Source organism: Bos taurus, chromosome 18, assembly GCF_002263795.3.
Source record: "Bos taurus isolate L1 Dominette 01449 registration number 42190680 breed Hereford chromosome 18, ARS-UCD2.0, whole genome shotgun sequence".
NCBI lineage: Eukaryota > Metazoa > Chordata > Mammalia > Artiodactyla > Bovidae > Bos > Bos taurus.
Window position 1 is genome coordinate 55,900,941 of NC_037345.1, and position 25,360 is coordinate 55,926,300.

General features: G+C 53.2%; 2 protein-coding genes across 4 annotated transcripts; one reads left to right on the plus strand and one right to left on the minus strand.

Moving 5' to 3' along the window:
* Window positions 1-2,478: 2,478 nt before the first annotated feature.
* PIH1D1 (PIH1 domain containing 1) lies at window positions 2,479-9,598 on the minus strand. Of its 3 annotated transcripts, XM_005219227.5 has the most exons (10): window positions 9,326-9,598; window positions 7,994-8,087; window positions 7,545-7,611; window positions 6,140-6,319; window positions 4,643-4,704; window positions 4,470-4,551; window positions 3,723-3,852; window positions 3,418-3,493; window positions 2,730-2,873; window positions 2,479-2,601 (listed from the first exon to the last, which is right to left on the minus strand). In XM_005219227.5, the coding sequence occupies exons 2-10, from the start codon at window positions 8,081-8,083 to the stop codon at window positions 2,560-2,562; spliced, it is 873 nt and encodes a 290-aa protein (XP_005219284.2). In that variant the 5' UTR covers window positions 8,084-8,087; window positions 9,326-9,598; the 3' UTR covers window positions 2,479-2,559. The 3 variants fall into 3 exon arrangements, with proteins under 3 accessions (XP_005219284.2, NP_001068863.1, XP_024833847.1); NM_001075395.1 differs by lacking the exon at window positions 9,326-9,598 and having other exon boundaries at window positions 7,994-8,292; XM_024978079.2 differs by lacking the exons at window positions 2,479-2,601; window positions 9,326-9,598 and having other exon boundaries at window positions 2,818-2,905.
* On the plus strand, window positions 9,434-23,889 carry ALDH16A1 (aldehyde dehydrogenase 16 family member A1). Its single transcript, NM_001101869.1, is given in 17 exon segments — window positions 9,434-9,568; window positions 14,720-14,822; window positions 15,230-15,356; window positions 16,338-16,516; window positions 16,602-16,679; window positions 16,916-17,097; window positions 17,184-17,336; window positions 18,052-18,237; window positions 18,428-18,523; window positions 18,723-18,859; window positions 19,028-19,133; window positions 19,219-19,343; window positions 19,700-19,867; window positions 20,146-20,347; window positions 22,026-22,211; window positions 22,556-22,678; window positions 23,252-23,889. Coding segments are annotated over 17 exon segments (2,403 nt in total). The 5' UTR covers window positions 9,434-9,478; the 3' UTR covers window positions 23,414-23,889.
* Window positions 23,890-25,360: the final 1,471 nt, after the last annotated feature.

Here is a 25,360-nt window from a genome sequence, read left to right on the forward strand (position 1 = left end):
TTTCTCATTCAGAAGGTTCTTTTCTCATTCAGGGAATTCCTTCCCCTTTCGTAGATTCCAACCCCCATTTCGATCCACCCATTGTCCCCTCTAGTTCTTCCCCATCCACCTGTTTCCATCTTTCCCCTTTTGGATTCCATGTCCCTCCAGTTCTATTTCCCCTCTTGGCCCACCACCCCTTCCAGTTCCTTCATTTCTGATTTCCTTCCCTCTGGGTTCATCTCTTCAGTTATACTCCCCCTACCCTCTTGCAGGTCATTATTCCCTCCCTAGCCTCGGATCTATCCCCGCCCTTTTATTTCTCTCATCCTGAGTTCTGTCCCCACCCGTTGAGTGTGTCCCCTTGGATATTTCTTTACCCCTGAGTTCTGTCCCCTCCCCTGGGATCTATCCCTGCTTTGATTTTTGCCCACACCCTCTGGAACCCGATCCAGGTATACATCCGTGAGTACTTTCCGCGCCCCTGAGTTCTAGTCCCTCCCTCTGGAATCTGTCTCCGCCACCTGGGATCTGTCCCCGCCCTCTGAACTCTTATTGCACCCCCTGAATTCCAGCCCTGCCCCTCTGGGGTTGAACCTCGACTGTCCTCGGCCATCTCCAGCCCGAAGGCAGGTTCTGCTCCGCTCCTTTCGCCGCCAGCCCCTTTCCCCGACGCCGAGTCCACCTCCAGATACAGCCCCCAGGAGGGTGCTCCTTTCCCCATCGCCTCCCTGCGTCGGGCCAAAAATGCACTTGGGATTAAAATTTCATGATGTGGCACAGGTCCGCGAGGGAGTGGGAGGGAGCAGCCAGCGCGGCGGGCGGGCGCCAAGGACGAGGCGCAGCCTCTCGCCTCTAGCTTTGCCTCGCTGAGTCTTTGGGTGTCACAGTTTTGCCTGTGTTTGAGAAAACCTCGAATTCTTAGGGAGGAGAGGCTGGGGGCTGGGACTCCTGGGTTCGAGGGAGGAGGGAGCCGGGAGCTCGGACTCCAGAGTCTAGGGGAGAAGCCCGCGGAGCCGTCCGCACGCGCCACCCTGCGGCGGCAGAATCCCCGGTCTGGGTGTGGAGGCGGCGGCCGCGGCTCCGAGCCAGGTGTGAAGGTGGAGCAGATGGTGAAGAGGAGGGAGTGGGAGGGGAGCCCCGCCGCTGCCAGATCTCAAGCCTTCGCCGGAACCATCACCATGGAGACCGCGGAAGGCAGAGAGGACCCAGCCCCACATTTTCGGGACCCGGGAACGAGTTCTTCAGCCTCCCACGGAGGGTTCCTTTGCAAACTACAAGTCCCAGCGGCCGCTGGACTTCACCGTTTTCTTCTGAATGACTGCATACTCAAAGGGCTGCTGGGAGTTGTAGTTCTCTGAGACAATGGATTGAAGTTGCTTTGCGCCCTCTGTTGGACACGAAGCCCAAATTCACTCCTGAGGACCAAGGGATCCTATTCAATGTCATCCCCAAAACATTTGACTTTCTCACCACTCAGTTCATTCATTTTCAGCCACATTGGCCACCTGGCTGTTCTTTCAACATCTACCACTGAGGCTCCTGCATTTATCTATCCTCCTAGGATTCACTATGGAAGAAGAGGATGTTGGCAATCATTCATTAACTGAACAAATAGTTCCTACTAATGCTGAAGCTGAAGCTCCAATATTTTAGCCACTTGTTGTGACCATCCGACTCATTGGAAAAGACCCTGATGCTGGGAAAGATTGCGGCAAAATGAGAAGGGAGCAGCAAAAGATGAGATGGTTAGATAGCATCACCGACTCAATGGACATGAATGTGAACAAACTCCAGGAGATAATGGAGGACAAAGGAGCCTGGCAGCCCATGGGGTCAAAAACAGTTGGACAGACTTAGGGAGTGAACAACTGCGAGTCAGGCATTGTCACACTATAGGGTACATCGCACTAATGAGAGTAACACTGAGTACTGGGGACCACCAGAGGAGGAAACCAGGGAAAATCAGAGAAAACCTGAAGAATTGAAAGGCCTTCCAGGGAAAGCGCACTAAAAAGGAAAATTGGGAGGGTGGGGGCAAGGTGTGGGTGGAAAGTCAGATGAGCCCTGTGAGGGCAAACGAGATGTACTGGAGTAGATCTGGGTAGGTGTACTCGAGAAAAGGATCCTACGAAGGGGAACTACAGAAAGGTGCAAAAAATCAGTGTGGTTCACCGTGACTAGCCTGAGTGACTGGAAGAGACAAAATGGAGTGTGAAGGGGACCGGATAGCACAGAGCCTTGAGTGCTCGGCGGAGGGGCTTGGACCTTCTCCCAGGGGTGCTGGAGAGCCAAGGAGGGGCCGTGAACAGGAGCCGGGCAAGGTCAGCCCTGAGACCTTGTTGGGGACAAACAAGGGGTAAGACAAGAGGTCAGGAGGCCAGGGAGAACATCCGGGGAAGAGGACGAGGCCTGAGCTGGGGCAGTGACCTCTACGGGACTCCAGCCCAATGTCCATCTTCCCTCCCATTCCCCATGTACTCCTAGCCACACACAAGACAAAGGCAAACATCTTTTATTTCAGTTTTAGAGAAGCCACCAGCCTCTCCCCTCAACACAGAAGCATAGGAAGACATCCGGTCAAGAAGGCACTGACAGAAGGGGCATGGCCACCATCAGTTGCTGAGAAGAGAAAACAGAGAGAGGATTCAGAGCCCAGGGGTCCAGCCCCCTGCCCCCTCTTCCCTCAGATCCAAGAGTCTAGGCCTCCCAGGGTTCCTAGCTTCCCCAAACCCCCAGCCCCCAGGTACCTTTCTCTTCTGATGGAAGGCTGCCTTGCTCTCATCACAGTTGATCCGCAGGGGGATGTAGGTATCCAGATGGTACAGCTGCTGGGGGCCCCCCATCACCAGGCGATTCTCCCCAACTTCCAGCGACAGCCCCAGAGCACCATCCTGGAGGTGTGCGAGAATCAGCCCACCCTTCCCTTCCCAGCAGCAGGATGATCAGAACACAGACCAGAGAGAGAAGCCTCACGTGTTGGGGTACCATATTAAAAGAGTCTAATCTCCCAGGAAAAAGGTGAAACTCAAAGTGTTAGTCACTGTCGTGCTCCACTCTTTGAGACCCCATGGACTGTAGCCCACCAGGCTCCTCGGTCCATGGAATTTTCCAGGCAAGGATACTGGAGCGGCTTGCCATTTCCTTCTCCAGGAGATCTTCCCAACCCTGGGATTTAATCTGGGTCTCCCACATTGCTGGCAGGCTCTTTACCATCTGAGCCACCAGGGATGCCCCGGAAAAAGGTGGGACACAGTAATACAGGTCTGAGCACTGTAAGGACAGCACCGGAAGTGGGCCTAAGGACCCCGGGGAACAGAGAAGGCAGCTGGGCTCAGGGGGCAGCACTAGCCAGGCTCACACTGGTCTAGCAACATTTGTTGCAATCTCTCCCATCACTCCCTGTCCAAGACCCCAGACCTCAGGGGATGCGCTCACCAGTTTGGGGAGGTCGATTTCAGCCAAGAGGAGGTCAGGGGCCTCCAGCCAAAGGCTCAGGTGAGGCTTCTCAGGGCTGGGGAGGAACAAGACCCAGAATTCAGGAGAGCCGCCAGGACTTGGCCAGGACTATTGCCTCTCTTTCTCCCTCCCAGTCCTGGGGCCTCAAGACACCTTCCCAGGTGAAATTCCACTTCGCTTCCTTCTGTGTTCCCAGAGCCCCAGGACCCCGTCCCGAAGTATGGAGCGAGATATTACAAAGAATGTCGGGGAGACAGGAGATAGGGGCCCCGTTGAATGCTCACCCTGCCTCAGGTCTCGGGGAGCTGGGCGTGTGTAGGTTCCCCAGCTCCTGGATCCGAGGACGCTGCTGGGAGCGGATATTTTGCTGGGAGATGGAGCCCAGGAAAGGTCTGTTCTTCAGTATGCGCCACTCTGAGGGGAAGGAGCACAGGGTCAGAGGTCACATGAGTCCAGGTTTCCTTCCGTTCTTTCTCCGCAGGGGAAGAGGGTCCTGTGCTGGGAGAGCCTCACAGGAGAGGCTCTGCCCTCTGCCTAGGAGGCCAGGCGTCTGACCACACCCGAAAGCTAGACTTTAGAAAGCCTGTCTGCGATAGCTCCGCCCCTTCGGGTTCTTCAGACCCCGCCCTTCTCTGAAATCCTGGGCCTCTTTCCCTCTCCTCCCAGAGCCCTCTCCCCGAACTCTACAGCCCAGAGTGCATGCGCTGTCTCTTCAGTCATGCCCAACTCTCTGCGACCCCGTGGGCTGTAATGTGCCAGGCTCCTCTGTCCATGGAATTTTCCAGGTAAGAATACGGGGGCGGGATGCCATGCCCTCCTCCAGGGGATTTCCCCGAGCCCGGGATGGAACCCCTGTCTCCTGCGTCTCCTGCAGTGTAGGTGGATTCTTTACCGCTGAGCCACCTGGGAAGCCCCCTACAGCCCAGAGGCTAGTATAATCCCTGCCCACACTAGTCCCACTTCACGCGGGAGCTGCCCCCGAACTGCACTGGGCCTGGCTCCTCCCGGTGGCCCTGGCCCCACCCCCTCACCTGGATTCAGCTGCAGGCCGTATTTGTCCTCAAGGCCCTCCCTGGCGATGGTGATCACGAGCTCTCGCAAGAAATCGCTGTTCTAGGGGTGAAGAGAGGGAAGACATGCGGGACGCTGAAGAGGTGGAGGGAGAGGCCCCGGCCCAGGCCTCCCCCGCAGCCCCGCCCCCAACCTGCATCCTCCGGAAGAAGTCGCTGTTGACAGCTACGTCGTAGGCGGTACAACCCTGGCCTTCTGCAGGGAGAAAAGGGGGTGAGACCCCCAGCCCTCGGTGGGAACCCCAAGGCCCAGGCAGAGTTAAGGAAAACACAATCAAGGAAAGCAGCCACAGACCCAGAGAAACCCAGAGACAATTAGGAAGTCAAAGACACCAAACTTGCCAGTTGGACTCATACCCACCGCCTCGTCTCCAGTCTCTTCCCCTCTGGCCCTTTCCCACCAAGTCCCAGAGCTCACCCTGTTCACCCTCCCCAGTTCACAGTCCTCCCAGGGCTCCCCAGCGCCAATGGGAGAAGGCTGAGTTCTTCAGCCTGGCGCTGGAGGCCCTGCGTGGTTAGCTCCCTTCCAGCTGCAGAGAATTTCACTTCTCCCGCACTTCGTCCCTGTAAATTTCCTCCCATCACTACTGTTCACTGACCAATTGAATCATTTCTCTGGCCTCTGGACCCCTCTCTCCTCTCTGCCTAAGACCCTCTTCTCTACCTTGGCCTGATGAACTGCTCTGATTCCTTCCACTCTTATATCCAATGTGTCCTCCTCCAGGAAGCCTTCCCTGATCCTTTAGTGGGAGTGAAGAACCCCCTCCAGCCCAGCACAGAATCACACCATATTGAAATCGCATCTGTCTCCTTTGCCCTCATCCAAGACTGAGAGGTTTTTCAAGGGCAGGTTCTGGGTTTTGATAAGTGCCTACTCCCCAAGGCACTGGCCAAGGCATCATCCCAAAGGCTTGATGGGGACATATGTGAATTGAAAAAACAAGGATAGAGAGACAGAAACTCAACAGAGACGAGACAAGGCAGAGACATAGAGACAGGGGAGAAGGGTGCAGAAGAAAACAGGGGTGAGTAAGAGCTCGCCAAGGACTAGAGTCAGATCAGCTAATGAGCACCTGCTCAGCCCCACTATCTCCTGGGGTGAGGCACGGAGAACTGCCAGCCTGGCCAGTTGAGTAGAACCAGGACTTCCCAGTGAGATTGTGGATATCCAGGAGGTTAGAGGGAGAAGGCGATGGCACCCCACTCCAGTACTCTTGCCTGGAAAATCCCACGGACGGAGGAGCCTGGTAGGCTGCAGTCCATGGGGTCGCAAAGAGTCGGACACGACTGAGCGACTTCACTTTCACTTTTCACTTTCATGCATTGGAGAAGGAAATGGCAACCCACTCCAGTGTTCTTGCCTGGAGAATCCCAGGGACAGGGGAGCCTATTGGGCTGCCGTCTATGGGGTCGCACAGAGTCGGACACGACTGAGGCGACCTAGCAGCAGCAGGAGGTTAGAGATATGCCTTGGGGAAAAGGATTAGATAGGGGGTTGGGGGCGCGGGGGAACAAGTTTCTAGGTTCTGAGGGAGGGTGATCCCGGGTCCTGGAATCTTTGGTCCTAGGGAAGAAAGGATCATGGGGGTGGGGGTGGGGGGTAGATTCCTGGGTCTTCTCAAGGCACTGACTTGCATCCAGTTCCGCATGTGGCTCTCCCAGACTCATGGGGATGCGAAACCCGGCCTGGTCTTCCTCCAGCATTTGAAGCAGCTCATCCTCAGTCAAGTCAGCCGGTGGAGGGATGGAGGGAGAGTGACAGATGTTGATGAAAACCTTCCCTTCAGCTGAGTTGGTCTTGATGCAGAAACCTGGTGGCAATGGGTTTGTCCTTGACCATCTGTCTCTGTGTGGGTCTCAGTGTCCATCCTTCTTTTGATCTGTTCCCCCTCCTTGAGTATTAGTCCTCCACTTTCTGGGTCTCTTCCTTGGGATTTCTGATTCTCTTTGAATCTCTGGCCCCCGAGTCACCCATTCCCTCTATCTCTTTTTAAAAGTTTTATTGGAGTATAGTTGTGTTACTTTCTGCTACACCGCAAAGCAAGTCAGTTCTACATATATACATACTCACTCTGTTTTAGATTCTCTTCCCATACAGGTCATTACAGAGTACTGAGTAGAGTTCCCTGTGTTACACAGGAGGTCCCTATTAGGTTTTGGGTGTTGTTGTTGTTGTTTTTTTTTTTTTTACTTTTTGGCCACTCTTAGTAGCATGCGGCAGAGAAGGCAATGGCACCCCACTCCAGTACTTTTGCCTGGAGAATCCCATGGACGGAGGAGCCTGGTAGGCTGCAGTCCATGGGGTCGCTAAGAATCGGACACGACTGAGCGACTTCACTTTCACTTTCCACTTTCATGCACTGGAGAAGGAAATGGCAACCCACTCCAGTGTTCTTGCCTGGAGAATCCCAGGGACGGGGGAGCCTGGTGGGCTGCCGTCTATGGGGTCGCACAGAGTTGGACATGACTGAAGCGACTTAGCAGCAGCAGTAGCAGTAGCATGTGGGGTCTTGGTTCCCTAACCAGGGATTGAACCTGAGCCCTCTGCAGTGGAAGCTTGGAATCTTAACCACTGGACCGCCAGGGAAGCCCCTAGTTATCTATTTTATATATGTGTGTGTTAGTAACTCAGTCGTGTCTGACTCTTTCCAACCCCATGGACTGTAGCCTGCCTGGCTCCTCTGTCCATGGAACTCTCCAGGCAAGAATACTGGAGTGGGTTGCCATTCCCTTCTCCAGGGGATCTTCCCAACCCAGGGATCAAATCCAGGTCTCCTGCAATGCAGCCGGATTCTTTACCGGCTGAGCCACCATATAGTAATATATATATGTCCATCTCAATCTCCTAATTTACCCCTCTCCCCTCTTTGGATCTCAGTAACCTCCCTGCTTTCTCTGGGTCTCTGTTCACTCTCGCCACCCTAGGCCTCTATACCCCACTACTGTGTCTCCTTCCCCCCTCCTCTCCCTATGCTCCCTGTCCCCAGCTCTCTCTGGGACTCTATCCCTCTCTCCTTGGGTTTCTGTCTTTCTCACCAGGTTGAGGCTGTATCTGTGTGGATTCGGGTCTGCTTGTCTGGGCTTGCTGGAGCTCCTTGGAGGCCTGTGTAAAGAAACACAATTTCCAGGTTTGGCATTTGTGCTCTCAGAACCCCCTCATTTGTTCCTCAAGGGTTCAGTGAGTACTGTTTACCTATATGAGCCAGGCAGGGCCTAAGACATACTATGTCCCCTTCCTACTTTGAGGAACCTGAAGAACAACCCCAATCTTACTCCCATTTCATCCAAAGAGTAGCAAATTTAAACAACTACAACTCCCATAGGCCCTGTTGCCTCCCCAGTGCATGCTGGGAACTGTCGTCCCCTTTCTTAGCGCGCGCGCACACGTTCACAAACCACACCCCACCAAAAAAGAAAAAAAGAAAAAAAAAAAAAAAAAAAATCCCCTGAATCCCCTGGGGCCCAGGAGTCCATTCAGTCTTCACCTGCAGCAGCAGCTCCTCGAAACGCGACGTCTCAGCGCCCATGGTCTCTGCATCGTTCAGCTCCGGCACCAGCATCTTCGAGTCGGCCATGGCCCTGCAACAGACCTAGGCGTCCTCAGCAACCCCGACGTGGGGGAACCTTCACCGGGAACCGAACTCTGAGGCCTGCTTCCCGGCCCTCAACCGACTCCCGACACCCACAATTCTGTATGAAGATCTGCGAACCTGGCCTGAGACTAATTTCACTCAGACCAGATACTGCGTCAAACCTCTCGGGAGCCAGTATCTCTAGACTAAGTGCCGAATATGTTAATAACAACCCCTCTTCCGGTCTCTGCGTAACAAAGAACTCTGGTAAGCCACACTTCCTACTACCGCAAAGCTCATTCACCAATCCTACAACCGCATTCCTAATCACAGACCAATCCAGTCTAAGTCTGTAGCCACGCCACTATCTCAACCAATCAAAACTAAATATTGGTAGTCACGAAATGACACACTTCCTGTGTGGTTTAAAGCCACACTTCCGCCCCTTCCCGCCAGCCACAGAAGCTACACTTCCGCCCCTTCCCGCAGCCACACCCGGCCAGATTACTGGGCAAAGCTAGCACACTTTTAAAGCCTTAACCTCAATGAAGTGAAAGTCGCTCAGTTGTGGCCAACTCTTTGTGATCCCATGGGCTGTAACCCGCCAGGCTCCTCTGTCCATGGAATTCTCCAGGCAAGAACACAGGAGTGGGTTGCCATTCACTTCTCCAGGGGATCTTCCTGACCCAGGGATCGAACCTGTGTCTCCTGCATTGCAGGTGGATTCTTTACCGTCTGAGCCACCAGGGAAGCCCCTTTACCTCGGTGTCCATCCTAAAAGACTCCTGTCTGATCTCAATCACCTCGTCCTCAAGAGGTAGATTCGATTCTCAAGTAAAGGTATTTCGAACTAAAACCACACTTTCGATCTCCAATATGAACAAGGTGATGGGAAGACACCAATTCGGCCACTCTTCTAAATCTGAAGGCCTCGGAACTATTTGAAGGCACCCATATTTTCGTTCTGGGCTTCCCCGCTGGCTCAGCGGTAAAGAATCAGTCTGCAATGCAGGAGCCGCAGGAGACAGGGGTTCGATCCCTGGGTTGGAAAGATCCCCTAGAGGAGGGCATGGCAACCCACTCTTGTATTCTTGCCAGGAGAACCCCATGAACAGAGGACCCTGGCGGGCTACTGTCCATGTGATCGCAAAGAGTCGGACACGACTGAAGTGACTTAGCACACACATTTTCATTCCTCCGCCTTTGAGCACTGCGCATGCTTCAAACCACTTCCCACGCACAGACCTATAAGCGGAGTAACCGGGTGCTAAGGCGGAGTTACGCCCTGTGTCCTGTAGCTCCGCCCTTTGGGCTAGAGGGGGCGGTGCTGCCCTTCGGACCTCCAGGTTCCTTCGGGCAGAGAGCCCCGCAGTCCGTGGAAAAAGGTCTGAGAGAGTGATGGCTGCGACGCGGACAGCATCGCGGGCCTGCGAGATCTTCACGACACTGGAATACGGACCGGCACCGGAGAGCCACGCATGCGCACTGGTGAGGGCTTGCCTGGATCCGCGCTGCCTATCCCCCTTCGCGGTCTTCAGGGCCCAGTTTTGCGCGCGGACTCCCGTGATCCACCGCGGCAGCTCAGCAGCTCCGCCCCCTCGGCTCCCGCTGCTTCTCAGGATCCAGGCTGGAGGGCGTTCCCTTGGCCTTTGACGGTTGTTGTGTCTTTGCCGGTTAGTCTGTTCTCGCGAGTCTTCGTGCCTGTTCTGTTCCACGCCCAAAGACTCAGTGTACCGCTTCTCCGAGTCTTCAGAATCCGTCCAGTGGGTCCTGTCGTTTTTCAGGGTCCCCTCAGAACCTCCTGTGATCCCCGCGGACTCAGAATTCCTGTGGCGCTCAGAATTCTGAGGGCGCTCAGAGCCTGGGTAGATTTCCTGTGATTCCTCAGAACATCCTGTGGCTCCCGGGGTCCTAGAATTCCAGGAGGAGGTCTCCTTTGACCATCTGGAGACCTCCAAAGAGTCCCCGGAATTCCTTAGCCATCACTTCAATACTTGTGAAGTTTCTATAGTCTCAGGAACTCTCAGAACCCCAGGATATATCAGAACTTCCTATAATTACCTTCGACCCCGCAAAATAATCTCGTGGGGCTCCAGTGATCCCTCAAGAGTCCCCCAGAACGCTCTTGGGGTTCCCTGTATAAGTAGTGAAAGTCGCTCAGTCATATCCGACTCTGCGACCCCATGGACTATACAGCCCATGGAATTCTCCAGGCTAGAATACTGGAGTGGGTAGCCTTTCCTTTCTCCAGGGGATTCTTCCCAGCCCAAAGATCGAACCCGGGTCTCTCTCCCGCATTGCAGGCGGATTCTTTACCAGCTGACTCACAACAGAAACCCAAGAATACTGGAGTGGGTAGCCTATTCCTTCTGTATCAGTAGAGTGCCTCAAATTTTCTATACAGGTCCCTCAGAATCCCCCACGGAGCCATCCTGATCTCATAGGGCCCTCTGGCACCCACGTGTGAGAAGCTTGGGCTTCTCTGGAGGGAAAGAGGAAGAGGTTAGAACAGTGGTTCACATACGTGGAAGAAGATAAGACCAGAGCCTGGTGTGGGCTGTAGAGATGGGGAGGAGGGGATGAGGCAGAGATGCAGGAGGAACAGGGTTTGAGATACTGAGAGGGCAAGGACAATGCCTCGTGTCTGGCCCTGTCCTTGTCCTCCCACCTCACCCAGGAAGAGTAGGGTCGCAGAAAGGTTGGGCTTGGTTATCACATAGCTATGATGAGAGGGACCTGGGGACAGCCTTGGGTCATGTGCAGGAGTCAGATACTGCCTGTGCCTGGGCCTCAGATCTGGAGACAGGGAGCTCACAGAAGAAAGAGAATTGAACAGTGGGAATGATAAGATTATTTAGAAATGTAGTGCAGGGCTTCCCCGGTGGCTCAGCGGTTAAGAATCTGCGTGCAGTGCAGGAGACATGGGTTTGATCCCTGGGTCAGGAAGATCTCTGGAGGAGGAAATGGCAACACACTCCAGTATTCTTGCCTGGAAAATCCCATGGACAGAGGAGCCTGGTGGGCTACAGGGCATAGAGTTGCAAAGAGTCGGACATGACTGAAGTGACTGAGCACGCCACAGTGTAGACTCAAATAAGTGGATCTGGGATGGAATACAGAGAATTCCCACACTTGGAGGTTGGTTAGAGATAGACTATCCTGAAATAGTAATAATGGCATAATACTCAATAAATTGCTTATATTTGTTGGGTGCTTTCTATGTTCCAGCCTCTGTGCTTAGCAAGTGCTTAGTCACTCAGTTGTGTTCAACTCTGCGACCCCATGGACTACAGCCCACCAGGCTCCTCTGTCCATGGGGATTCTCCAGGCAAGAATACTGGAGTGGGTTGCCATGCCTCCTCTAGGGGGTCTTCCCAACCCAGGGATCGAACCCAGGTCTCCCACATTGCAGGCGGATTCTTTACCGACTGAACCACCAGGGAAAGCCCTGTGCGCAGCATGATATCATTTAATCCCCAAAACAGTTGTGAAAGGGGATTATTGTCATTTAGTGATAGCACACAGAGGCTTAAAGAGGTAAGTAATAGGCTGATGGTCAACACAGCTTAAATGTCAAACTGAGATTTGAACCTGAACCCTGGATTCCAGAGTCCATGGGCCCCCACAACTCTCACCACCACCCCCCTGCTGCCCTGCAGCTCAACCTTACAATCTGTGGACCAGATTCAACCAGCTAACATGTTTTCTTTGGCCTGAACTTTATTTTTTTAAAATGTGCATTAGTGGACAACTAATTTCAAGTAAACATCCGGGATTCCAGCTTCTCTTGAAAATAAAATTCCAAAGTTTGGCAACCTTTGGCTCACATTCCCTGACAAATACCATCTGGATCCAATAGCTAACCGTCTTTTTAGACAAGTCCTGAGTTCTTAGTCTCTACCAGTGGCCTTTTCTCACCCCAGCATGGCCTGCCAGGACCTTGTGGAACATTCTTTCCAGGTTTTGTTTTTCTTTGGGGGTGGAATTTTGCAAACTTTCACAGAGGACTTAAATTATGAACTCTAATTCACCCATCACTCAATGTCAACAGTCATCCAGTGTTGTAGCTCTTTGTTTTCTCTTTTTTTTCCTGGAGTGATTTAAAACCCGATGACCTGTTAACTTCTCATAAATATTTGAATCTTCATTCCTAACAGATAAGGACTCATTTTGCAACATAACCACCAGGCCATTTTCACATTAGCAACATGAACAGTCATTCTTTAATATTGTCTAGTGTCCAACTCATGTTCACACATCCCCAGCTTTTTCCAAAATGTGACTTTCCATGGGGGCCTTTGAATTTGGAACTTCTGAATTTTTACTTTACTTAAAAATTGTTTAAAGAGAAATGAGGGCATTTCCCTGGTGGTCCCATGGTTAAGACTTTGTGTTTCCACCACAGGGGCTGTGGGTGCAATCCCTGGTCGGGGAACTAAGCCTGGCATGCTGCATGGGATGACAAAAAATAAATAAATAAGAATAATAATATTTTTTAAAGAAGAGAAAAACGAGGACTTTCCTGGTGGTCCAGTGGCTAAGCTTCTGTGCTTCCAATGCAGGGGGTGTGGGTTCAATCCTTGGTCAGGGAACTAGATCCCACATGCTACAACTAAAGATCCTGCATGCCAAATAAAGATAGAAGATCCCACTTACCACAACTGAGACCCAGTGCAGCCAAGTAAAGAATTTTTTAAATCTTATTAATTATAAAAAAAAGTAAACAAAATGAGAAGGCCTACCTGGTAGAGTAAGAGAAAATCAGGAGACTGAGGCATTGGGGATGCAAAGAGAAAACAGTCTGCAGAAAGAAAAAAGTAGGAAGGATATCTTAGATTTAGCAAGCATTTGGGGAAGACAGGACCAGGGAGAGAAAGAAACAGGGAGCAGAGATGGTGAAATGCAGTAAAATTAATAGAAAGTCTTAAGTAAGTGCCCTTCTGAGCATATGACACATAGTGATCCATTTAATTCTCACCACTGACCTGTGACATAGGGAGGGACTGATTATCCCCATCTTCCAGATGGGCTAGCCAAGGCCCGAGTATTATAAGATCCAGGCTAAGAGTGCCCTCACACAGGAAGATGTGGAAGCCACCTGGCTTAAAAGTCCCACCTCCCAAAGAGACCCTGTAGCAGTGGTACAGTCATTAGACATTGCTTCCAGGGTCCTGGCAAGGGACGTGTCCAGCATAAGAATGCGGAGCACTCCAGCAACGCTCGATTGTTGTTGTTGTCCTTGTTGTCCCGTTGCTAAGTTGTGTCTGACTCTTTGTGACCCTTGCTCAAACTCATGTCCATTGAGTTGGTGATGCTGTCTAATCATCTCACCCTCTGCTGCCCCCTTCTTCTGTTGCCCTCGCTCTCCCGGCATCAGGATCTTTTCCAGTGAGTCGGCTTTTCACATGAGGTGGCCAAAGTATTGGAACTTCAGCATCAATTCTTCTGGATTGCTTTCCTTTAGGAGCGACTGGTTTGCAAGGAGTGATCTTTGGCACCCAATCTTCTTTATGGTCCAACTCTCTCATCCGCATGTGACTGCTGGAAAGCTTTGACTTTGACTTCCGTATAGCTCTGACTATTCGACTTTTGCTGGCAAAGTGATGTCTCCCACTGGATTTTTATGGTCTATTCCCAGTTTTCCCAGTCCAGGTGTAGTGGATCAGTCAAGGGTCAATGTTGTCTAGAAATATAACTAATTTTATCAGATTTCCAGGGAAATCATTTCTTTTTTTTTTTTTTCTTTTTAGCTGCATCGGGATCTTAGTTCCCTGACTAGGGAGCAAACCCATATTAGAAATGCAGATGCTTAACCACTGGACCACCAGGGAAGTTCTAGTCATTTCTATTCAAGAAGGTCATTTCTCCATGGAGAAGAAAAAGTTTTATTAATGCTTTGTTCACATTCTCCATGTGTAGAAGTCAATAGGACATCCTTCATACACTGCTGGTGGGAAATGTAAAGTGGTTGCTATAGTAAACAGTTTGATGTTTCCTGCATAAGTTACTCTGAACATTGCTATATGATCCAGCAGCTCTGGGGTACATATACCCAAAAGAAGTACACAGGTATTCAAAGACTTGTACATGAATGTTCACAGCAGTACTATTCACAATAGCCAAAAGGCAGAAAATAACCCAAATGGCTATCAACTGATGAGTAGATAAACCAAATGCCATCACTCCAGACAATGGAATATCATATCAAAAAAAAAAAAAAGCTTGAGCTGAATAAAAGTGAAAATACAACATATCAACTTAAAAAAACAGAATTTAAAAATGGTGAATTTAATGTTTTAAAGTGGTAAGGAACCTGTCTGCCAATGCAGGAGATATAAGAGATGCAGGTTCGATCCCTGGCTTGGGATGATCCCCTGGAGAAGGTCACGGCAACCCATTCCAGTATTCTTGCCTAGGGAATCACATGGACAGAGGAGCCTGGCAGGCTATGATCTGTGGGGTCACAAAGACTGAGTGATTTATCACACATATATATTTATATGTATTTTCTTCCTACACAGGAAAATAACTGATGAGGTAAAGGGGGCAGATATTCCTCTCCCAGAGGACTCTGGGTAGGGGTCCAGCTCCCCCAGCCACCTCTCAGATCCCTTTCCTAACTGTTTCCACCTCCCCCAGGCCTGGTTGGACACCCAGGACCGGCACTTGGGTCACTATGTTAATGGACAGTGGTTAAAACCGGAACACAGGAGTTCAGTGCCTTGCCAGGATCCCATCACAGGTATATGATGTCCCCCAGACGTGGGAGGGAGAGGTATCTATGGCCCCAAGTGTCCCCACCAACAACACACCAGTCCCTTTGCTCACGGCCCTGAGGGCAGGGAGCAGCTGGTGGGAGAAGAAGGCTGAGATTTCTGGCTCCCTTTGATAACAGTCTTCCTAGCTATGGTCCTAAGCCCCTGTGGACACTTTTGAAGTTGCTGTCTCATAAAATCCCATCCTTGCCTGTGGGCAGACCTATGTAGATTTATCTCCATTTGTCAGATGATAAAACTGAGACCCAGAGTGGGGCGGGGGACCAGCTTTACTGCCTTGGGCTACTCCTGGGCTCCAGAAATGTCAGCCCCCTCCAGTTCTGACAAAGGCTCCCCCCACCTTCCAACTGGGTCCCCCCATTCATCTCCCTAGGAGAGAACTTGGCCAGTTGCCTGCAGGCTCAGAGCGAGGATGTGGCAGCAGCTGTGGAGGCTGCCAGAGCCTCATTGGAGAACTGGAGCACGCAACCCGGAGCGATTCGGGCCCAACATTTGACCAGGTGATGCACTCGAGGTGTGGACCCCAGGGGATGGAGACGGATTTGAGAACAAAGACTCTTCCCCAACATCACACTGAATTCATTGGCAGCTCAGGCTCATGTTCCCAGCTTGCCTTTGAGCAGCTGAAACATCCATTTCCCACTGTTTGCTGAGATTTGTAATGACAAAGCCTGATTCCCTGAATATCCTTGGGACTCTTCAGGGCACAATTTCTCAACAGCTCCTTGGGGCTGGTGAAGCCCCCAAAACCGTTTTTTGGGTTTTTTAAATATTTATTTATTTGGATGTGTCGGGTTTTAGTTGTAGCATGATGAGTGTGTGCTAAGTTGCTTCCGTCGTGTCCAGCTCTTTGTGACCCTATGGACTGTTGCCTGCCAGGCTCCTCTGTCCATGGGATTCTCCCAGGGAAGAATACTGGAGTGGGTTGCCATGCCCTCCTCCAGGGGATCTTCCCCACCCAGGGACTGAACCCACGTCTCCTGCAGCTCCTGCATTGCAAACTGATGCTTTACCACAGAGCCACCAGGGCATGTGGGATCTTTAGTTGTGTCATGCAAACTCTTAGTTGCGGCATATGGGACCTGGTTCCTTAATCAGGGATTGAATCTGGGCCCCCTGCACTGGGAGTGCAGAGCCTTAACCACTGGACCACCAGAGAAGTCCCACTCCAAAACACTCTTGGGGAAGTTAGAGACAAAGATGCCATTTCCCCAAAGAACAACTGAGATTCGAGGTTAAGCTTTCATTTCCTGGCACCTTTGGGGGAGGTGGCCAAGATCTTTACACAGCAACCTGAGGTTTTGAGTATTTCCCAGATTACATTTCTCATAAACCTTTGGTGCCCTCCACCCCTGGTAAATAGTGTGGGGATGCCCCAAGGGCTCCTGGGAACTATAGTTCAGGGACACAGCCTGTGTTCCAAGACTCTACCTGGCCAAGGGGCGGTGGGAAATGGGCATTCCCTGCTGCCTGCTCCACAGGCTGGCCAAGGTGATCCAGAAGCACCAGCGGCTGCTGTGGACCCTGGAGTCCCTGGTTACTGGACGGGCCGTTCGAGAAGTTCGAGACAGGGATGTGCCCCTGGCCCAGCAGCTGCTCCAGTACCACGCAGTCCAGGCGCACACCCAGGAGGAGGCGCTGGCAGGCTGGGAGCCCATGGGTGAGCCGCAGGAGTTCCAGCCCCTAGCCCCCACCGCCCTCGCCCTCCCCCCGGGGCCTGTGCCCAGTCTCCTCTGTTCCTGCAGGAGTGATTGGTCTCATCCTGTCCCCCACCTTCCCCTTCCTGGACATGATGTGGAGGATTTGCCCTGCACTGGCTGTGGGTAAGTGGTCGGTGGGGTCTGGATCCCGGGTCTGAGGGAGGAGGGGCTGGGGCCCTGGATCCTGGGTCTGGGGAGGAGGGGCTGGGGCCCTGGATCCTGGGTCTGAGGGAGGAGGGGCTGGGGGTCTGGACTCCTGGGTCTGAGGGAGGAGGGGCTGGGGGGTCTGGATCCTGGGTCTGAGGGAGGAGGGGTTGGGAGTCTGGACTCCTCGGTCTTGAACTACCTACTTCCCCCAGGCTGCACTGTGGTGGTCCTGGTGCCCCCAGCCTCCCCGACGCCCCTCCTCCTGGCCCAGCTGGCAGGGGAGCTAGGCCCATTCCCAGGAATCCTCAATGTGATCAGCGGCCCTGCCTCCCTGGGGCCTGTTCTGGCTGCCCAACCTGGAGTCCAGAAGGTGGCCTTCTGCGGAGCCATCGAGGTATCTTGGAGGCGGGGGGGCGGGGCCATGGCTGGGGAGGGGCCAGCATGCTCCGCCCCCTGCTGAAGGCTGTGCGACACCCCTAGGAAGGACGCGCCCTACGGCGGACCCTGGCAGGCTGGGTTCCCGAGCTGGGACTGGCATTGGGGGCTGAGTCGCTGCTGCTGCTGACGGAAGTGGCGGATGTGGACTCGGCCGTGGAGGGTATCGTGGATGCAGCCTGGTCTGACCGCAGCCCGGTGAGACTCCTGCGCCCGTGGGCCCCCCATCCTGGGGGCTGGGCATGTCCGTCACCAGAGCTTGGGGCCGCCTGTCTTCTTTCATTTTAATTTTCAGTTCTTTATGGCTCCAGACTCTTCTATCTTTACACCATCGCTTGTGCCAGACATCGCCCCTCAAGCTTCTGAGTCTCCACGTTCCTGCCTCTCCCGGTCCTGCAGATGAGGGGGCTCTGTGTCTATCTTTCATTGTTACTTTAGTCGCTGAGTCGTGTCCAGATCTTTGCGACACGATGGACTGTAGCCCGTCAGGCTCTTCTGTCCATGAGGTTTCCCAGGCAAAAATATTGGAGTAGGTTGCCATTTCTTCCTCGAGGGGATCTTCCCAACCCAGGAATCGAACTCATGTCTCTTGTGTCTCCTGCACTGGCAGACGGGTTCCTTACCACTGAGCTACCTGGGAAGCCGCTATTGTTCTTTAGGACTCTTCCTTTTTCTAAGTGTCCACGTCCTAGATTTCTAAGCTCTCTGTTCACTCTGCGTCACCAGCTTTCTGTAACTCCACATCCTGCCTAGGGTTTGGAGCCTCAGGGAGTCTCCAGGGTCCTTGGCCTCTTCGACCAGACCCTCCTCTGACCTTTACATGATGTCCCCCCATCTTGGCCCTCTGTGGGTCTGTGGCCCATCCACGTGGGCCCTGAGTTAGTCCACTCTGACACCTCCCTTCTCCTAACAGGGGGGCCTCAGGCTCCTCATCCAGGAGGCTGTGTGGGATGAGACGATGAGGCGGCTCCAGGAGCGGATGGGGCGGCTGCGCTGCGGCCACGGGCTAGACGGGGCCGTGGACATGGGAGCCCGGGGGGCTGCCGCCCGTGACCTGGCGCAGCGCTACGTGAGCGAGGCCCAGAGCCAAGGTGCACAGGTGAGCTGGGGTACAGACTCTGGAGTTCCGGAGGAGGAGGGGCCTGAGAGCTCACTCCTGGGCCTGGGGGAGGAGGGGCCGGGGGCCTGGACCCCTGGGTCTGAGGGAAGAGGGGCTGGGGGTCTGAGTCCTGGTTCCCTGGGGAGGAAGAACCAGAAGGGACTGGCAGGTCTTTTCCTCTTTCTCCCAGGTCTTCCAGGCTGGCAGTGAGCCCTCAGACAGCCCATTCTTCCCCCCGACTTTGGTCTCTGATCTGCCTCCAGCCTCCCCATGTACCCAGGCAGAGGTGAGCCCTTTAGGTCCCAAAGGCCCTACTCCGTCCACCCATCTTCTGCTGGGCATGGGCAGCAGCAGCACACAGAGGTCGCCGGGATGGCCATTTGGACTGGGTCTGGGGGCTGCTAGCTGTGGACCCCTAAGGTGTCATGGGGTGTTGGAGGGAGGGACCAGCCAGGCCCTCTGAGCCCCTCTGTCACCCCCTCCAGGTGCCATGGCCTCTGGTGGTGGCCTCCCCCTTCCGCACAGCCAAGGAGGCCCTGGCTGTGGCCAACGGGACGCCCCGTGGAGGAAGTGCCAGCGTGTGGAGTGAGAGACTGGGGCAGGCCCTGGAGCTAGCCTACGGGTCAGTGGACGCCTGCTGGGGCACACAGGGGGTCTGCTGGGAGGCCCCAGCTTCCGTCTCCATGTCTTCCCCCTCTGTGGGTCTCTCCCATCATCCCATCCTCACCTCTCTGACTCACCACCCCCCCAACTTTCTACGTTTCTCTCTGATGTCTCCTGCTTCCCACAGGCTCCAGGTGGGCACGGTCTGGATCAATGCCCATGGCCTCAGGGACCCTGCAGTACCCATGGGTGGCTGCAAGGAGAGCGGGTCTTCTTGGCATGGGGGGCAAGATGTGAGTAACCACCTCCCTGCATGGCACCACCCCTTCATCTACCTTGTGCCCATCTCACGGCCTCTTGACACTGCCCCTCTCCCAGGGTCTGTACGAGTATCTGCGGCCTTCGGGGACCCCTGCCTGGATTCCCTACCTGTCCAAGACTCTCAACTATGACGCCTTTGGCCTTGCTCTTCCTTCAACCCTACCAGCTGGACCTGAAACAGGGTGAGCTAGTGTAGGGACTACAACTCCCAGAATTTGTGGAGGGTGGAGGGGAAGAGGGGAAGAGGGGATCCTCCCTGGACTGAAGGGAGGGTCTTTAGGGCCATGGAGGAGGGGGTCCCTGAGTCCCGCTGAGAATTGCTTTCTGAGTCTTAACAGCCTCACCCCCAGCTGCCAGGCCTGACAAGAGTCTCAGTTCCGCTCAATTAAGTTCTGTGCTCCCCCAGAGATTCACGGGGCCAGGAGTGCGGGGTCCTGCAGAGGCTCGTGGGAGCCGGAGTGGTCCATCCAGGGAGGGGTGAGGGTGGGTTCTGGGCAGGGGCGGCCCTGACCCATCCCCACCCCTCATCCTCCTGCAGCCCAGCACCCCCCTATGGGCTCTTTGTGGGGGGCCGTTTCCAGGCTCCTGGAGCCAGGAGTTCCAGGCCCATCCGGGATTCACAAGGCAGTCTCCAGGGCTACGTGGCTGAGGGCGGAGCCAAGGATATCCGCGGTGCTGTGGAGGCAGCTCACCAGGCCGCCCCCGGGTAAGTCGGAAGGGGGAGGCGGGGTGCATTGCTTGAGATAGGCCAGGGGTCATGGGGTGTTAGAGGACAGGGTCTGAAACCCCAGGGCTGGACTCCAGGATGCGGAATCTGAACTCTCAGAGCTGACAGGATGTTTCCAGCCCCTCACTTTCCTCCCTGGGCAGACGGGCAGTGGGGCCTGGATCAACAGGCTAGGGCCTGTGAACAGAGGTGGGGCACTGGGAAGAGCCAGGATGAGGAAGCCAACCCCCAGTGTGCACGGTCGCGTCCGCCCACAGCTGGATGAGCCAGTCCCCAGCGGCCAGAGCGGCCCTGCTGTGGGCCCTGGCGGCTGCGCTGCAACGCCGAGAGCCCAACCTGGTCTCAAGGCTGGAGAGGCACGGCGTGGAGCTCAAGGTCGCCAAGGCGGAGGTGGAGCTGAGCGTGAAGCGGCTTCGGGCCTGGGGGGCCCGGGTCCAGGCCCAAGGCTGCGCCCTGCAGGTGAGAGGGGTCTGTGGGCCGGCAGACAGAGCAGGCAGTCTGGAGTGGGGTCAGAGCAAGGGGTCCGCAAAGAGCCAGACTGGAGGTCCAGTGGCTCTCTGGAGCCTGCTGGTGGGACCATCTATGGGACAACTCCTTTGGGAAACAGTTTGGCACTTTCTTAAAAAATTAAATATACTTTAAACATGATTCCTAGGTATTTATCTAAATGCAATTTCTAGGTTTTATCCCAAGAAAAATAAACACATGTATCCATACAAAGACTTATGCACAAATATGTATAGCAGTGTTACCCACAGTAAACCAAAAGAGGAGTCCAAATGTCCCCCGTAGGTGAACAGAGAAAGAAATTGTGGTCCATCCATACCATAAGGACTTCCCTAGTGGTCCAGTGGTGAAGACCCTGGGCTTCCAATGCAGGAGGTGCATGTTTGATCCCTTTCAGGGAACTAAGATCCCACATGCCATGTGACGCAATTAAAAGATTTAAAAAAAAAAATCTTTTTTTAAGGCATCCATGCAATGGGGTCCTACTCACACTCAGGAAGGAACAAGTTACAGCATGTGTGAAGCTTAAAATGGTTATGCTGAATGAAAGAAGCCAGATAAGAGAGTACAGACTGTATGATTCTATATCTAGAAAATCCTAGAAAACACACACTCATTTATAAAGAGAAAGCAGATCACTGGTTGTCTGAGGACAGAGGCAGAGGGTTCAAGTAGAGGCAGGAAGGAAGGGTTATCTAGGGGTACAAGGAAATTTGGGGGGTGACGCTCATTATCTTGATTGTGGTTGTTGGTTTTGTGGGTATATACATATATCAGAACTCATCAAATTGTGCTCTTTAAAGTGTGTGCAGTTTAGGTGAATTCCCTGGCGGTCCAACGGTTAAGGCGTCCTGCTTCCAATGCAGAGGGTGCGGGTTTGATCCCTGGTTGGGGAACTCAGATCCCACATGCCTCGAGGTGGTGGAGCCAGAAAAATAAAAGTGTGTGCCGTTTAGTGATAGTCAATTATTAATATAGTCAGGAAAACCTTAAAACACATACACACACACACACATGCAAACAAGCCCATAGGCCAGGTTTTGAGATCTGTACACATGTTAACCGGAGAAGGCAACGGCACCCCACTCCAGTACTCTTGCCTGGAAAACCCCATGGACGGAGGAGCCTGGTGGGCTGCAGTCCATGGGGTCACTAAGAGTCGGATACAACTGAGCGACTTCACTTTCACTTTTCACTTTCATGCATTGGAGAAGGAAATGGCAACCCACTCCAGTGTTGCCATTGAAAGTGAAGTCACTCCAGTGTTCTTGCCTGGAGAATCCCAGGGATGGGGGAGCCTGGTGGGCTGCCATCTATGGCGTCGCACAGAGTCGGACACGACTGAAGTGACTTAGCAGCACACATGTTAACTCATTCTATCCTAACAGCAAATCTCTGAGGTAGGCACTATTATTATACTCATTTTAAAGGTGAGTGACTGAGGCACAGAGAGGTTAAGTAATTCACCCAAGGTCACACAGCTGATGTGAATGTCTACATTATGATGATTGGAATTGTCATGGAGAAGCAAACTGGGGGTGAGAGGAGAAAATGGGCCAGTGATAGAGAAGGTTGGAGGAGGGTAGTCAGCTCCCCTGCTCTGCCCTTGACCTCCTTCCCGTCCCTGCAGGTCGCAGAGCTGAGAGGCCCCGTGCTTCGGCTGCGGGAGCCGCTGGGCGTGCTCGCGATTGTGTGCCCGGACGAGTGGCCCCTGCTTGCCTTCGTGTCTCTACTGGCCCCTGCCCTGGCCCACGGCAACACTGTGGTCTTGGTGCCCAGTGGGGCCTGTCCCATCCCTGCCTTGGAGGTCTGCCAGGTACAGTTGCGCGCCTGCCTGCCGCTGCTCCCAGCAGCCTGGGGAGCAGCAGAGGGGATGAAAGATGTCCCATGGCTTGCAGGAGCTCAGATCTCACCCCACCCCCCTTGGTAACCATGTAACCCACATCCTGGTACCTGAGCCTTCAGTCCTTGTGGTCCCAGTGATGGTTCTCTCCAGACTGTGAGCCTTTATCAGTCATGACCCCAGTCCTGACCCCAGTCATTCCTGCCACGACCCCCATGGCCACTCCCTAGATGCTCACTGCTCACCCTCCCGACTGCCCCCAGTGTCTCTGACTCCCTTCCTCCCAGCCCTGGATGACCCATTCTCCCATCCGCTAGGAGATGGCCACCTTACTGCCAGCGGGCCTCGTGAATGTGGTGACAGGAGACCGGGACCACCTAACCCGCTGCCTCGCCTTGCACCAGGACATCCAGGCCCTGTGGTATTTCGGATCTGCCCAGGTACTTTTTGTTTTGCCATCTCCAGTGTCTTAAACTTCACCAACAAACTCTACCTTTTCTGGGATCCTGGCTGCACCCCCTTAGAGTTCCCATTGCTAAAGGGGAGAAACTTCTTGGCAGCTAGGTTCTGAGGTCCTGCCCCTTTAGAGCCCCTGTTACTAAGGAAGAGGATCTCCTTAACAACAAGGGCCTGATGCCCAGCCCAAAGACCTACTCTCATTGGACAACCCATTGCTAAGGACCACACCCTAGCAGCAGAGTCAGAAGCCTACAGTCCACCCTCTTGGTCTCCTGATAGTAACAGATGGAAACTCCTCGTCAACAGTTACCGCTGGCCCCATCCTTTTGAGTGTGGGCTGTTACGGAGAGAAAGTTCCACAGCCATAAAGGTCAGCCTTGTTTCTCTCAGCATCTGGAAGGTTTGCTTGCTGGGAGCTGAACTTTCTAGCCACAGAGCCTAGGTCAAGGGTCAAGCCTGTCTTCTGTAATAGCCCTTGTTGCCAAGGAAGCATGTGCTTAGCAACCAAGCCAGTAGATATGCTGACCATGCCTCTCTGCCTCTCCCCACACCAGGGCTCCCAGTTTGTGGAGTGGGCCTCAGCAGGAAACCTCAAGCCGGTGTGGGTGAACAGAGGCTGCCCACGGGCCTGGGATCAGGAGGCTGAGGGGGCAGGCCCGGAGCTGGGGCGGCGGGCAGCACGGACCAAGGCCCTATGGCTGCCCATGGGGGACTGATTGCCCAGCACTCCCACTCCATCTCGGACAGAGAAGACATGGACCCCAACTGACGCCAGACATCTGGAACTTGCCTTAGTATGGTTCCCGTGCCCTCCAATAAACTCTGACCAATCTTGGCTGTGCTTCTGAGGGGAGGATGGGAGGAAATAGCAACTTCTGGCCTATTGAGGCCATTTCATTCAGAGACTCAGCAGCCCTGTGGGCTGGCTCCAGGACAACGCAGTGCTTGTGAAACAGATAAAGGGGACGCAGAAGCTTTGGACAGGGCTCTAGGGACTCTTGTCTCTTCTCGTCTTTTCCATCCAGTGGCTCCTGCTCCCTGGCTTTCTCTAAGTATGCCTTGCCTCAAAATCTGTGATGTGCTGGTGTAAAGTAAACTGCAAACACACACACAAAAGCAATTATACTCCAAAAAGAATAGTAAAATACAGTGGCTTTCTGGAATAAAATAAAATCCCTGGTGAGTAACTTTGGCCAATGTCCATGGTGTGAAATCTACTGTGTCAATCTTAAGTTCCAAATGATTGAACCGCTGGCTGACGACTCCTGAATTTTTTAACAGTCAGCTCCTATGAGCCACTCCAGCATACTACTGTTTTGAGAATTCCTTTTTTTTTAAAAAAATATTCTCTTATGTTTTCATACAGTGTTTTTTTTTTTTAATTTTTTAAAAATTATGTATATTTATTTTTGGTTGTGCTGGGTCTTCAGTTACTACATGCAGGCTTTCTTTAGTTGCAGTGAGCAAAGGCTATTCTCTGTTGCGGCACACAGGCTTCTCACTGCGGTGGCTTCTCTTGTTGCGGAGCACAGGCTCTAAGCTCACAAATGAGCTTCAGCTGTGGCTCACAGGCTCAGTAGTTTGGTGCATGGGCTTTATTTGCTCCGGGCCATGTGGAATCTTCCTGGACCAGGGATTGAACCCGTGTCCCCTGCATTGGCAGGCAGATTCCTATCCACTGTACCACCAGGGAAGAAGTCCTCTTTGAAGATTCTTTTTGATGCAAGGAACCCACTCACACTAACTTAGGATAAAAGGGCATTTTTTGGACGGCTACAGAGATACGGAAAATAGGGCAAGACACACAGGTCCTAAGAACCTGAATGCAAGCAGGAAGTGTATTCAGGTCTGGTCTCTGGGTCACGTGATCTCTTGGGTCTCGTATCTGTCGATCTACTTATTCTAAATCCTTCTAGCCATGTGACTTTAGGAAAGCTTCTTAACCACTCTGAGGCTTGGTTTCCTCATCTGTAAACTGGGGCTAATAGTTCCAAGCTCACTGGGTAGATTCTGTGATGGGTATGCAAACATGCTGTTAGGGGTTGATTTTGTCCTGGAGCAAATGGAAACGGACACCTTCTATCAGCAGTTGGCTAAAGCTGGGCAGAATAAATCACCTCTCCCAGAATCTGGATTTTAGACAGGAAAGACACAAGGAACATCTTGGAGGAAAGTCCCTGGAAGGCTGTAGTTCCTCTGAGGTTTGATAACAGCTTCCTCCCGGATTCTATGGGCTGCCTCAGTGACCTTCCGATTAGTCCTGAGGCTTTAATTAGTCAAGGCCAACTACAGCAGGTCTCCATAACCCCAACAAAGACCACAGAGGACAATGAATGCCACAGGTGTCTACTAGTGGTCCAATCATCTCTGGCCAAGAGGCAAGAGCTCCTGGTTAAGACAGCCATCTAGTCAGTCAGCAAAAATCAGTTGAGCGCCTGCTGTGAGTGGGGTGCTGGGGACAGCCATGAACGAGACAGAGCTTACTTAGCCTCATGAGCTCATGTAGTGGATGAGAGGCGCATTCACTTCCTGTCAGTGCTGTAACGGCGACCACAAGATAGTGGCTTAAATAAAACAATGCAAATGTATTATCTTAGAGCTCCAGAGATCAGAAGGCTGCAGTGGGTCTCACTGAGCCAAAACCAAGCAAGGTGTTAGGACTT

Excerpts from the sequence above, each read along its gene's own strand:
- PIH1D1 (XM_005219227.5), bottom strand. The coding sequence starts at position 8,083 with ATGGCCGACTCGAAGATGCTGGTGCCGGAGCTGAACGATGCAGAGACC. Across the intron at positions 2,874-3,417 it reads AAATCGACCTCCCCAAACTG|GATGGTGCTCTGGGGCTGTC; the intron begins GTGAGCGCATCC and ends GCACACCTCCAG. Across the intron at positions 2,602-2,729 it reads CCTTCCATCAGAAGAGAAAG|CAACTGATGGTGGCCATGCC; the intron begins GTACCTGGGGGC and ends TTCTCTTCTCAG.